Here is a 12500-nt window from a genome sequence, read left to right as displayed (position 1 = left end):
TAATCTTTGTTCTTTCATTTCTGGTCACATGTTCGACCTGCTCTACTCGAAATACTGAATGTTTCATAAAAATAAATGCACCTCAGCACCTTCCGGTACGTCGTGACGTTTGAACGTAATGTTGACAGAAACAGAAGAAGCCTTTCTGTTGAAGCTGTCTTCAGTCGACAGCCGAGCAAGGCTTGAAACCAGGACTGAAGGTGTGTGAGTGTAGGAAGCCGTTGGGCCGGGAGACTCTGAACACCACTGAAAGGACAGCAGCTGCTGGATGTCTGCACTGCTGTCTTTAAGGATCCATCTGAGTCATAAATCTGTCACAACATAAATGCAACAAATGGGAAATTTCTGGTTTTTTTTTTCCCATTTAGAAAAACATGGACATAATATCAGAAAGTGTTTACAAGTTCATTAAAAAGTCAGAAATAAGATATTCTTTTGCTTATTTGTTAAAATACATTTCCCGCTGTCTTTGATGATATTTTGATAAGTGTTTGTATAAACGTGGGGCAGGTTTTGGAGCTTGGCATGGATTTGCTCCTGCGTAATCGTTGGGGGACATACAGTCGTTTCTCAAGTACGGAGTACAAGCCTTACTGGCCAGCACGCTGCATGCCACTCTGGAAACATCTGCTTCATCAAGCAGATGTTTCAGATGAAGCAGATGTTTCCAGAGGTGTAAATTCAGTCGGGTCGGGGTCGAGAACAGTTCTAGGCAAAAATGTTGGAAAGCTGTTGGAAGGAGTTTGTCCATTTCAGATTGACTGCCAGTTACTTTTTTATAAAGGAGCCCATTAAAGCTAACTTTAATATGGGCTTTTTTTAAATGCTTCTTTGCATAAATAACCATTTTCTCAGTTGAAAATGGAGACAGACATAAAAAACAAGCTGTCTTCTGTTGACGAGTCATTTCTGATTTTATATATATATATATATATATATATATATGATAACGTTTAGAACAACATGATTATTATTATTACTGTTAATAAGAATCTGTGGGCTGACATTGTCTTTATTAGACTCTCTGCAAACGTTAATCTGTGAATACAGATAAATATAGTCTGTAAGTGTTTGAGTGTCTGCTGATCTCCCTGGAGTCTTTATTGACAGCTGTAAACTTTATGTGACTGGAGCTCAGACAGTCGGCTGTCCCACTCTGAAGAGGATTATATTTATATTATAACACGATCATTAAAACAGTGACGTCGCGGTAATGTGACGCACGTTCAGCGCCAAATTTCGGAGAGCGACTGAAGAGACAACAGCGACATCTTCGAGACGCAAAGACACAGAAGACACTGATCTCAGGTGAGAAACAGCCGTTTCTATGTGAGAGGAGGAGTCGGCAGGTGTCACAGCGGACAGGTCAGCCCGGCGAGGCGGAGACAGGAGCCGGGACGGGCCGATACACGCTCCGGTCTGTCTCCGCCAGAAGAACTCCGCTCAGAAATCAGTCAAGTCTATTTCCTCGCTTAAAAACTGACAACAGAAACACGTCACGGCATGATTTAACACGTCAGAGCCTTCATTACCACCCTAAAGGTAATTCGGCATGTAGACTGTTGAACGAGCTCACAGACATTTCACCTTTTATTCTGTTTTCTCAACTAAAACACGTCTTAATGGACGAAGGCAGACAGCACAACCATCTTATTTATAGAATTATTGTTTCTTGCCGACCCACCTGACGCAGCAGGTGTTGGCAGGTGGATCGACGCACTGACGTCGGAATCTGAACATCAGTTCGGGAAGTTCTTGTATGTGGATTTTACGCTCAGGTGTTGTCCCGTACAGATTTATAGCGCCAACTGTGCACCTGTCCTCTTACAAACACTGACTGGACTCAGGTGTGTGTCACCTGATGCGGGCTCAGCTGGCCCGTGCCTCTGGATCGCCCCCCTTCAGCGTTCAGCTTTAAGGTTTTTATTCACTTGCAAGTGGGTCAGGTTTTATTTATTAGAGGTCATCAGATAACAACAGAAACTAAAGTTAACTGTCGTGTTTAATCTTATAAATAAAGTTTAACGGATCAGAAGAAGGACGCAGTGATGCAAACATCAGAACACGAACTTAAGTCTGTTCACCATTCGATCTGAACGTCCGTCCGTGTCGGTGCGTCCTGTCGGTCCGCCTCCCTCCGCTGCTGCTGCGACGCACTGCAGGTCAGTTACCTGGCGGAGGGGGAGGGGCTGCTGTGTCTCAGCCAGCAGGACGTTTAGGTTGTTTATGTTATGAATGTGTTCTTTCATCTGGATGTAGATTTGCACTGCCGTCTTTGCACGTATCGACTGTCTTATCTGGACCTGTCAGGTGCTTAGATGTTGTTCTTGTGTCACCTGCTGGTTCACAGCGACGATGGGTCTGCTGGAGGACTGTCAGGAGCTGTTCGGATCCTCAGACCTGTATGAAGTTCTGGGTTTGGAGCGTTCGTCCTCGGAGGCCGAGGTCCGGAGAGGTTACTACAAGAACTCTCTGAAGGTTCATCCAGACCGAGCGCCCGACGACCAGCGGGCCACGACCAGGTTCCAGGTCAGACGGGAGTCCACGTTCATCACACCTTTATCACGTAACATTTGGACTTCCTCTCTTCTTAAACTACAACTTTATCCTCAGAGTTAAGGAATACTTGTAATATTACAATTTTACATCACATCTTATAACTTTTCTTGTAAAACTATATCGCAATACTACAACTTAAACAACTTTATCTCGTAATAACATTACATCTTTATCTCCGAATTTCACAGAATCCCAGTTTATTTATGATTCTGTTAGAAAACGAGACGTTTTCGGCCGGAAGATGTGCGTTGAGAATAATACAAATGTGTTTTTTGATGTTTGTTAGAAAAATTACGTAAACTGCTTCACACATTTTGCACATTTGTGTATTTTGAAGGTGAAATGCCCAAACCGGAAGTCTTGTTTTTAATTACTCTGCGAACTAAAACTCCTCCGTTATAAATGAACCGAGCTCATGTTGATGGTCTGCGGGTTTTTCAGACTCTGGGGAAAGTGTACGCTGTGCTGAGCGACGCAGAGCAGCGAGCCGCGTACGACGAGCGGGGCGTCGTCGACGAAGAGTCGGACTCTCTGACGCAAGAACGCGACTGGGACGAATACTGGAGGCTGCTGTTTCCTAAAGTAACGCGCACACACACACACACACACACACACACACACACACGCTGATGCTGAATGTACAGTCAGTTATTCATCATTCCTACTCTGCTCTGATTGGCTGATTGTTCAGGAGAGAACAGCTGTTATATTATTCTGATTATTAAAGATTATTAATCTGTGCTTTCATTCGTAATCGATGACATAAACGTGCAAAGACACAGATTCAGTCGAACACGACTCGTGAACGCTGCGACGGCCTCTTCCCTCGCCGTTGATCCAGAAGAGCGTCCTCGCAGACGCCTTTCTGTCATGTGACCTTCGGGGCACAGTAAAGTCTGAGGTGAGACGTGTGTTTCACAGCGTGTCCGTGAACGCCTCTCTGTGCTCAGATCCGCCTGCAGGACATCCTGGACTTTGAGAAGACGTATAAAGGTTCGGAGGAGGAGCGTCTCGACCTGCTGCGCCTCTACAGCGACTGCAGCGGAGACATGAACCGCATCATGGACGCCGCCATGTGTGCCGGAGCGGACGACGAGCCGCGAATCAGACTCATCCTGCAGGTAACAGCTGACAGGAAGCAGGGGAGGAGTTTAGGTTTTCAAAGTAAAAGCTCCGTCTGATCTTTGATGTTTACCTTCCTGCAGGCGGCCATCGACGGCGGCGACCTGCCGGCTCTGAGAGCGTTCACCCACGAGAGCCGCAGGAAGAAGGCGGCTCGCAAACGCAAAGTGAGCAGAACCGTCAGAACTGATCAATCACATCAGGAATCAATCAGTCGTGTGTTTGTTTATCGATTCAGTCAGATCAGTTGGATGAAGTGATGTCACGCTGTTCCTTGTACCGCTGTGACATCATCAGCTGTGTGTGTGTTCAGGCTGACACTGAGCGTGCTCAGTCCGAGCAGCTGAAGCAGGAGCTCGGCGTGGACGAGGGCGGCAGCCTGTCGGCCATCATCAAGGTCAGAAACGCCGACGCCGTTAAAACTGGAACGTTTATACATTTAATTTGCACCACAAACATAAAATCACTTAAAATAAAATAGATTTACACGACTCACTTCATTTCACAACGAAGAAAAATGTCAGAAACAAACTTAAAATTAGCTTTAAAAAGAACAAAAACTGCTGCAAAGTTAAATAAAATAAGAAGTTACAGATTTACCTGAATGTTCCTGTTGGTGACGCAAAGATACGCTTTACTCCCGTGCAATATTTAGTTTCCCTGTTAGTTTTTCTTATTTATTGATATTGATATTATTTACCTCCATTACTGCTGTGCAATATCTTAATAATCTCAATAAGCTGCACTTAACTCGACAGTACATGCACCTCTGCTTATCACTTATTTATTACATTGTATTATTATACTGTATTATCATCATCAACAGGTAAACACACCTGGGACTTCATTTATTTTCTGACCTGTTTTATATTTGTAGTCTGACGTAAAGAACAAAGAGTTTCCTTTCGGGGATCAATAAAGTATTTCTGATTCTGATTCTGATATTTTAATAATGTGTAATCTCACTTCCTGTGTGTGTGTGTGTGTGTGTGTGTGTGTTGCGTCTCAGAGGAGGGCGTCCTCTCGTGAAAGCGACTTCAGCTCTCTGATTGGCCGAATGGAGGAAAAATACTGCAACAAGAAACCGAAGGCAGCGAAGAAGAAGCTGGATCATTAAACAGGTCTTCTTCTTCTGTGGTGGCTGGAAACAAGCAGAGCTGCGACTCTGATTGGTCCACAGATCTCATGTGATTTAATAAACGGCTGCTGTGTCTTGATGTTATATTGAATGTTTCTGTAACTCGTCAATAAATGTTCAGATGTGTCAGCGAGTTATTTACTATAGCAGCAGCGCCTGATCCATATCATCATTATTTTACTTTATTGATTCTCGCCGATCACCAGAAACACGTGACTCGCTATTTTTCTAGAAACGTTTCAGATTTACAGTAAAATGGCTTCAGAATCAGCGGAAACGGCCGCGTCAGCAACATGGCGGCCACACTGCCAAGTCATCAACATGCGACGCCATTTAGTCGCTGCTCTGCAGCTTTCTATCATACAACATCGTCTTCATCCGCAGAAGAAGTTGTCATGGAAATAAAGATGTAAAAACTTCACTTAGTGCAAAAGCTAAATCAGCTTCTGAACAAGAGATATTATTGGCTGCTGGAGGAAACTGTTGGACCAATCAGGAGCTGCAGTGTGAGATTCTGCAGGACTTTGAATAAAACTTTGCATTGAAACCGTAATTAGTTGATTTGTGCGTCTTTCACTGTAAAACACGACACTTCATTTACTTTCAGCCTCGTTTTCGTTGTGAAAAACATCAAGAAATATTTTTTGTTTAATAGATGATTAATAGATGTCACTCTGTTATGTCTCATTTCTATCTGGGGGATAATTATGCTCAAGTTTTGAAACTACAGCTCCCATGATGCATTGGGGGATGTAAACAGGAAGTATAATGTTGCCAGAGTTAGTGGACTCTTCTCATTCCTCGTCTCCTCCGTCCTCCTGCCTGTGACCCGGAAACCGATCTCAGGGCGCCATCTTGAGGAGCGAGGAGGCGAGGTGAGGAGGTACAAACTGAGAAGAGGGGAGTGAGTTTCAGCCTGTATGTGTCCACATGCAGTCAGACTGTCCCGTCAGAGCAGCCGAACCAGCAGTCAGCAGCTCCTGTCTGCAGTGGACCCGTGGACGGACAGACAGCTGTCTCTGGATCACTGTGAGACTGAAGGAAACTTAGAAACAGCAGGATTCTCAGGCAGGTTCTGCAGCCGCTTTCTTCTCTGGTGTCTCAGCTGGTTTCTGAGGTTTATTCTGGACGGACGTCAGAGACGCTGATCTCTGTAAGTCGCACTGAACGACTCGATGTGTTTCATGTCTGAGTTCAGGTCTGAGTTACGACTCTGAGGAGGTTTCTGACTCAGATTGTGTTTTAAAGTATCTTAATGTTCTGTTACATGATTTAGAGTGATTTTTGAATCTGAATGAAGGTCAGTACATTTCCTCCACAGACTCACAGCTGATTACAAAGAAGTCCTTCTGGGTCTCTGGATGTCACATGACCTTCAGTCCTGACTGGGGTCCCAGACTGTAAACTCAGTCTGGATGATATGTGGATGTTAGGAACATGTTCCCCAGTGCGTTCAGTTTGGACGTTACTCTCTCTCCTCGCTGCGTCGCTGGCGATCCCTCCACTCGGTGATGAGGCGGTTGGCGATGGCGTGTTTTGGAGGAAGCCAGAGGACGGGGGGGTCGCCTCTCCTGGGTGGAGTCTTCACCTGCAGGGCGGAGGTGATTTCCTCCAGACTGAACCAGCGAGCGTCCTCCAGCTCTGTGTGGTCCACGTTTAACTGGAAGACAAACAGAGCAACCTTGGAAGCTAAGCTAATAAGGACCTCAGTCTGATCTGCGCTGAGCTGTAAAAAGTTGTCAGCCATCCAGTCCAGTTTGTCAGTTTCATCTGGTTTAAAAGAGACGTACAGCTGGATATCATCTGCGTAACAGGGATAAGAGATAGCTTTAAATGTGCTAATGATGTGACGAGGCCGCACTGCACACAATTCTCGATACAATGGTTAGTGCCTCAGGGCTCGATGCTAGGTCCTCTACAGTTTGTCTGGTGGATCACAGGGTTTCTACATTATATTTAAATGTTTGGTCCATTCATTTCAAAAGGACAAAACTAAAACCTATAAAAAACACCTTCATTTGAAAAATGGCGGAGCTCACCTGAGTGTGGGCGGGGCTAACAGAGGCGTGGCAGCCCAGCATTAAGGAGCTGTGAGGAAAAGGCCAGTGCTGTGAGGAGCTGTAGGAGACACTGTGGACCTCCAGACCCACCTCCTCCGCCACCTCCCTGCTCAGAGTCTCCTCCAGAGTCTCACCTGCAACAGCCACAGACAGACAGACAGACAGAGAGTAAACAGTTTGGTTAAATAGGAATATAGAAATCAGGTAAGCACACAGGTGATTTGACAGGTACGTCTGTAGACAGGTTGGACTGACCCATGTCACAGAAACCGGCCAGAGCGCTGTACATCCCCCGAGGGAAGGACGACTGTCGTCCTAACAAACACCGTTTCCCATCAGACACCAGGACGATTACCACTGGAGACATCTGGAGGAAGACCAGGAGAAACCAGTCAGCACGGGACTGGAACTAAACACAGACCACCATGGTTTGGATCCAGTGTGGATCCGATTTGAAACTGGTTTAGATCTGGTTAGGATCTGGTTAGGAACTGATAGGGGTTTCTAAGAATAAGGATGTTTTTGGAACTAGTTTGGAGCTGGTTTAGATCCGGTTTGGAGCTGGTTTGGAACTAAAACCAAGATGGTTCCGCGGATGGCAGCCTCCGTGTTGCGCTCTCTGGTACCTAAAATCTGCTACGCCCGAGGAGAGGACCGACGAGACAAAGCTGGAATTACAGGCCCGCTTTGACCAAACTGACTGGAGCATTTGAAGCTGCAGCTACAGACCTGAGTTCATCCAGGTCACATAAAAGTTATTCGAAAATCTGCAGAGAAGTCTAGTCGCGGTTGCAGCCGTGCCGGCGGTAACGTTACAAGGAGCAAAAATCTAAGTGTATCTTGGTAAATCAATGATCATAAAAAATTAAAAATCATCTCCGTTTGAAGTTACATTGAGGTCTCCTGTAGGTTTCATCTGGGGGTTAGGGCAAAGATTAGGTTAATTAAGGTTACGGTTTTGCTAGCTTATCCAAAAAGTGACGAGACGACGAGAACGTGCATCAGGCACACAACACTTGTGACGCAGGACTTAAGGCACGGCTTGTGCGAACAACCTGGAGCTGAACACGCTCAAACTGTGGAGATGACAGTGGACTTCAGGCCCCCAACACTGCCCCCCATCACCATATCCAACAGCAATGTGTCTGCTGTGGAAGCCTTCAGGTTTCTGGGATCCACAGTGTCCCAGGACCTAAAGTGGGCGTCCAACATTGACTCCCTCATCAAAAAGGCCCAGCAGAGGATGTACTTCCTGTTCCAGCTCAGGAAGTTCAATCTTTAGAAGCTGCTGATCCAGTTCTACTCTGCAATAATCCAGTCTGTCCTCTGCACATCCATCACTGCCTGGTTTGGATCGGCCACCAAACGGGACAGGAACAGGCTAACGGACAGTCAGGACTGCAGACCTGCCCTCCATTCAGGACTTGTACCTGTCCAGAGTCAGGAAACGGGCAGGAAACATCACTTCAGATCCATCACACCCTGGTCACAACCTGTCCCCCCTTCTCCCCTCTGGGAGGCGCTACAGAGCCCTGCACGCCAAAACAACCAGACAGGAACAGTTTCTACCCGCAGGCCGTCACTCTGACGAACAGTTAACACCGTCACAGTGTCAATAACCCTGGAACACCAAAACATCCGCTGTAGCTACATTATACATTTACAGTTTAAATACACAGTTCTTAACATCCATCTGTACGAACATGATAATTCTGTTTATGTCCTGGTCTTTAGCCGCTTGTCTCTTTCTATCTTCCTGTAAGTTGTTCTGTGTATGTGTTCACATCATGCTTGGCCAATAAAGCTGATTCTGATTTGAGGTGGTTTATATCTGGTTCAGATCTAGTTTAGACCTGTGTTACCTTGGGGTAGTAGACGATGCCGCTGCTGCTGCAGACCCTCTGACTTCCTGCCTGGTTGCGGTGGGTCGGCTGGCCCGTGGCGCTGCAGAAGCCGCTGGTTTGATGCCAGCGCAGCAGAGCCTGACCCTGCAGGACACATCGGAGGTCAGGATCTGAAGTGGCACTGAAGCTGCTGCTTTGTTCTACATCATCATCATGTGGGTCATTTGTGTAGAACACAGTACAGGTGTAGAACACAGAACAGGTGTAGAACACAGAACAGGTGTAGAACACAGTACAGGTGTAGTTACCCACAGTACAGGTGTAGAACACAGTACAGGTGTAGAACACAGAACAGGTGTAGAACACAGTACAGGTGTAGAACACAGTACAGGTGTAGTTACTCACAGTACAGGTGTAGTTACCCACAGTACAGGTGTAGAACACAGTACAGGTGTAGTTACCCACAGTACAGATGTAGAACACAGTACAGGTGTAGTTACCCACAGTACAGATGTAGAACACAGTACAGGTGTAGTTACCCACAGTACAGGTGTAGAACACAGTACAGGTGTAGTTACCCACAGTACAGGTGTAGAACACAGAACAGGTGTAGAACACAGAACAGGTGTAGAACACAGTACAGGTGTAGTTACTCACAGTACAGGTGTAGTTACCCACAGTACAGGTGTAGAACACAGTACAGGTGTAGTTACCCACAGTACAGATGTAGAACACAGTACAGGTGTAGTTACCCACAGTACAGGTGTAGAACACAGTACAGGTGTAGTTACCCACAGTACAGGTGTAGAACACAGTACAGGTGTAGAACACAGTACAGGTGTAGTTACCCACAGTACAGATGTAGAACACAGTACAGGTGTAGTTACCCACAGTACAGGTGTAGAACACAGTACAGGTGTAGAACACAGTACAGGTGTAGTTACCCACAGTACAGGTGTAGAACACAGTACAGGTGTAGTTACCCACAGTACAGATGTAGAACACAGTACAGGTGTAGTTACCCACAGTACAGGTGTAGTTACCCACAGTACAGGTGTAGAACACAGTACAGGTGTAGTTACCCACAGTACAGGTGTAGAACACAGTACAGGTGTAGAACACAGTACAGGTGTAGTTACCCACAGTACAGATGTAGAACACAGTACAGGTGTAGTTACCCACAGTACAGGTGTAGAACACAGTACAGGTGTAGAACACAGTACAGGTGTAGTTACCCACCTTGGCCACTAAAGGCACCTCTGCTCCCGTCAGAAGAAAGAAAGCTTTCCTCAGATCGATAAAGTTTCCTTCACACACTTCCTCTACTGCTGCCTGATCCAGCTCTCCTACAGCACCGAACACAGACCAGAACACCAGAACACATAGAACCCACAGTCAGTGCAGACTGGTGCACTCTGGCACTCACTACACAGAACACAGTTCAGACCGTCTTTCAATGTAGAAAACAGTATTCAGTATTTAATGTGTTCTTACCGACGTCCAGACAGAACTGAGCCTGGTTCTGTTTAGAGCAGCCGATCAGAACCGACTCCTTCAGCAGGGTTCTGTCTGAACCGAGTCTCTCCAGGATCGACTGCACGTCTGGAACACACAATGCACAAAACTCAGATGTGCACGAGGAGTGTTTGAACGAGGAGCCCATTTGTGCTTCAGGTTATGGTTCTCTACCTGAGGTTCTCAATGTGACATTGTCTTTCTTATATACTTTTTCACTGATACTCCCTTTCTGAAGTTCTCTAACTGTAGTTACCTTCCTGAGCTTCTGTACTCGTGGTTCTCTTCCTTTGGTTCTCAAGCTGTGGTTCTCTTCCCTTGGTTCTGTACTATAGGTTCTCTACCTGTGGCTTTTGGTTCTCTACCTGTGGTTCTGTAATTGAAGCTCTCCACCTGTGGCTTTTGATTCTCTGCCAGGGGTTCTCTTTCAGTAGTATCTTTCTGTATCTCTGGTTCTTTACCCGTGGTGCTATGGTTCTCATCCCTTGGTTCACTACCTGTGGTTCCCAAACTTGATGTTCTCTACCTGAGGTTCACTTTCTGTGCATTTCCATTCTCTACCTGTGGTTCTGTAATTTGGTTCTATACCTGAGGTTCTCCTCTTGACATTCTCTACCTGTGGTTCTTGTCTGTTGGTTCTCTATCTGTGGCTTTGTACCTGAGGTTCTACACCTGAGGTTCTCTGATCTGTACCTGTGGTTCTGAGGTTCTGTACCTGAGCACATCAGTGCTGCTGGTCTGAAGGTTCCCTGCTCGGTGCGTTGCAGCAGAGGAGAAAGGCGGTGGAACAGGAAAATGCGACCGGTCTGCAGCGCTGCAGCACACGCTTCATCATCCTCCTTCAGCCTGTTCACGTACCTGAGAGGACAGGTGAATCAATAAGTCAGTCCGTCAATCAGTCAGTCAATCAATCAATCAATCAGTCAGTCAATCAATCAATCATGGCTCTATGAGTTACTGAACCTCGTCCTGGAGACGAAGCCTGAGCAGCAGCGAGTCGGCAGACATGTTGTGGCAGAGAGGAGGACCTTAAGAGATCTCAACATGGCTCTCATTATGAACCAGTTTGAACCGGCCTGGCCTGGTCTGGACTGGTCTGAACTGGACTGGTCTGGACTGGACTGGTCTGGACTGGACTGGTCTGAGAGAGAACAGGAAACAGAACAGTTAACTTCAGATTTGGAGATTTCATTTGAACACATCTCACAGTCAGAGAAAATTCAAAAGCTGAATTTGTGAGATATGAAGCAATGACAACCTCTAGCTTAGCACAAAGACTGGAAGCAGGGGCAACTGCTAGCCTAGCTTAGCACAAAGACTGGAAGCAGGGGCAACTGCTAGCCTAGCTTAGCACAAGACTGGAGGCAGGGTGAAGCTGCTAGCCTAGCTTAGCACAAAGACTGGAAGCAGGGTGAAGCTGCTAGCCTAGCTTAGCACAAAGACTGGAAGCAGGGTGAAGCTGTTAACCTAGCTTAGCACAAAGACTGGAAGCAGGGTGAAGCTGTTAACCTAGCTTAGCACAAAGACTGGAAGCAGGGTGAAGCTGCTAGCCTAGCTTAGCACAAAGACTGGAAGCAGGGTGAAGCTGCTAGCCTAGCTTAGCACAAAGACTGGAAGCAGGGTGAAGCTGTTAACCTAGCTTAGCACAAAGACTGGAAGCAGGGTGAAGCTGTTAACCTAGCTTAGCACAAAGACTGGAAGCAGGGTGAAGCTGCTAGCCTAGCTTAGCACAAAGACTGGAAGCAGGGTGAAGCTGCTAGCCTAGCTTAGCACAAAGACTGGAGGCAGGGGGAAACTCCTAGCGTAGCTACCCCTAACACATTCCAATACCTCCAACTAAACTATTCTGTGTTTGTTCCTCCAGAGGATGAACCCTACACATCTGAATGACTCCACGATCTTTCCTCTAGTTCTGATCCAGTACTGGTCAGACTCAGAACACATCAGTAACCAGGATGTTGTGGGTTTGGGGTTTTTATTGATCCCTAACCCTACCTGAATGATCACACTCGGTCTCTCGGCATGTCCTAACCTTAGAACAGGACTGATGTGAACCAGGTGTACAAGTAGCTGTTTGGAGCCTCAGATCAGTTCGACACCCAGAACATGTTCATGTGTGGAGAGACAACAATGCCGAACCCCCTTTAAAAATCTGGCGCTTCAGACATCTTTGTGTTTTCCATAATAGTACATACAATATATAGATAATAGATCATTTTAGATAAACATCCGAGTCTCCAGGCTCCACTGGTATTTTCGGCG

General features: G+C 46.3%; 2 protein-coding genes across 7 annotated transcripts in view; one reads left to right on the top strand and one right to left on the bottom strand.

Moving 5' to 3' along the window:
- LOC122868178 (dnaJ homolog subfamily C member 9-like) overlaps positions 1-4945 on the top strand; it is a 15425-nt gene extending 10480 nt beyond the window's left edge. The window contains exons 1-7 of one of the 4 annotated variants that reach the window (XM_044179921.1): positions 1158-1308; positions 2351-2529; positions 3001-3141; positions 3510-3680; positions 3765-3848; positions 3995-4078; positions 4691-4945. In XM_044179921.1, coding sequence (XP_044035856.1) covers positions 2356-2529; positions 3001-3141; positions 3510-3680; positions 3765-3848; positions 3995-4078; positions 4691-4798 — 762 coding nt within the window. In that variant the 5' untranslated portion in view covers positions 1158-1308; positions 2351-2355 and the 3' untranslated portion in view covers positions 4799-4945. Of the gene's footprint in view, positions 1-1148; positions 1309-1338; positions 1543-2350; positions 2530-3000; positions 3142-3509; positions 3681-3764; positions 3849-3994; positions 4079-4690 lie in introns of those variants that run through there. The other 3 variants (XM_044179923.1, XM_044179922.1, XM_044179924.1) reach the window with 3 other exon arrangements.
- nudt13 (nudix (nucleoside diphosphate linked moiety X)-type motif 13) overlaps positions 4804-12500 on the bottom strand; it is a 9273-nt gene continuing 1576 nt past the window's right edge. For 2 of the 3 annotated variants that reach the window (XM_044179914.1, XM_044179913.1), the window contains 8 exons: positions 11202-11379; positions 10954-11096; positions 10218-10325; positions 9963-10069; positions 8742-8867; positions 7135-7246; positions 6859-7013; positions 4804-6479 (listed from right to left, as the gene is read on the bottom strand). In XM_044179914.1, the coding sequence (XP_044035849.1) occupies positions 6285-6479; positions 6859-7013; positions 7135-7246; positions 8742-8867; positions 9963-10069; positions 10218-10325; positions 10954-11096; positions 11202-11293 (1038 nt within the window). In that variant the 5' untranslated portion in view covers positions 11294-11379 and the 3' untranslated portion in view covers positions 4804-6284. The remainder of the gene's footprint in view (positions 6480-6858; positions 7014-7134; positions 7247-8741; positions 8868-9962; positions 10070-10217; positions 10326-10953; positions 11097-11201; positions 11380-12500) is intronic. The other variant, XM_044179912.1, reaches the window with a different exon arrangement.

The sequence above is a fragment of the Siniperca chuatsi genome, linkage group LG20 (genome assembly GCF_020085105.1).
Source record: "Siniperca chuatsi isolate FFG_IHB_CAS linkage group LG20, ASM2008510v1, whole genome shotgun sequence".
NCBI lineage: Eukaryota > Metazoa > Chordata > Actinopteri > Centrarchiformes > Sinipercidae > Siniperca > Siniperca chuatsi.
Note: the sequence above shows the minus strand (reverse complement) of the source record. Positions and strands in the feature narration are given on the sequence as shown.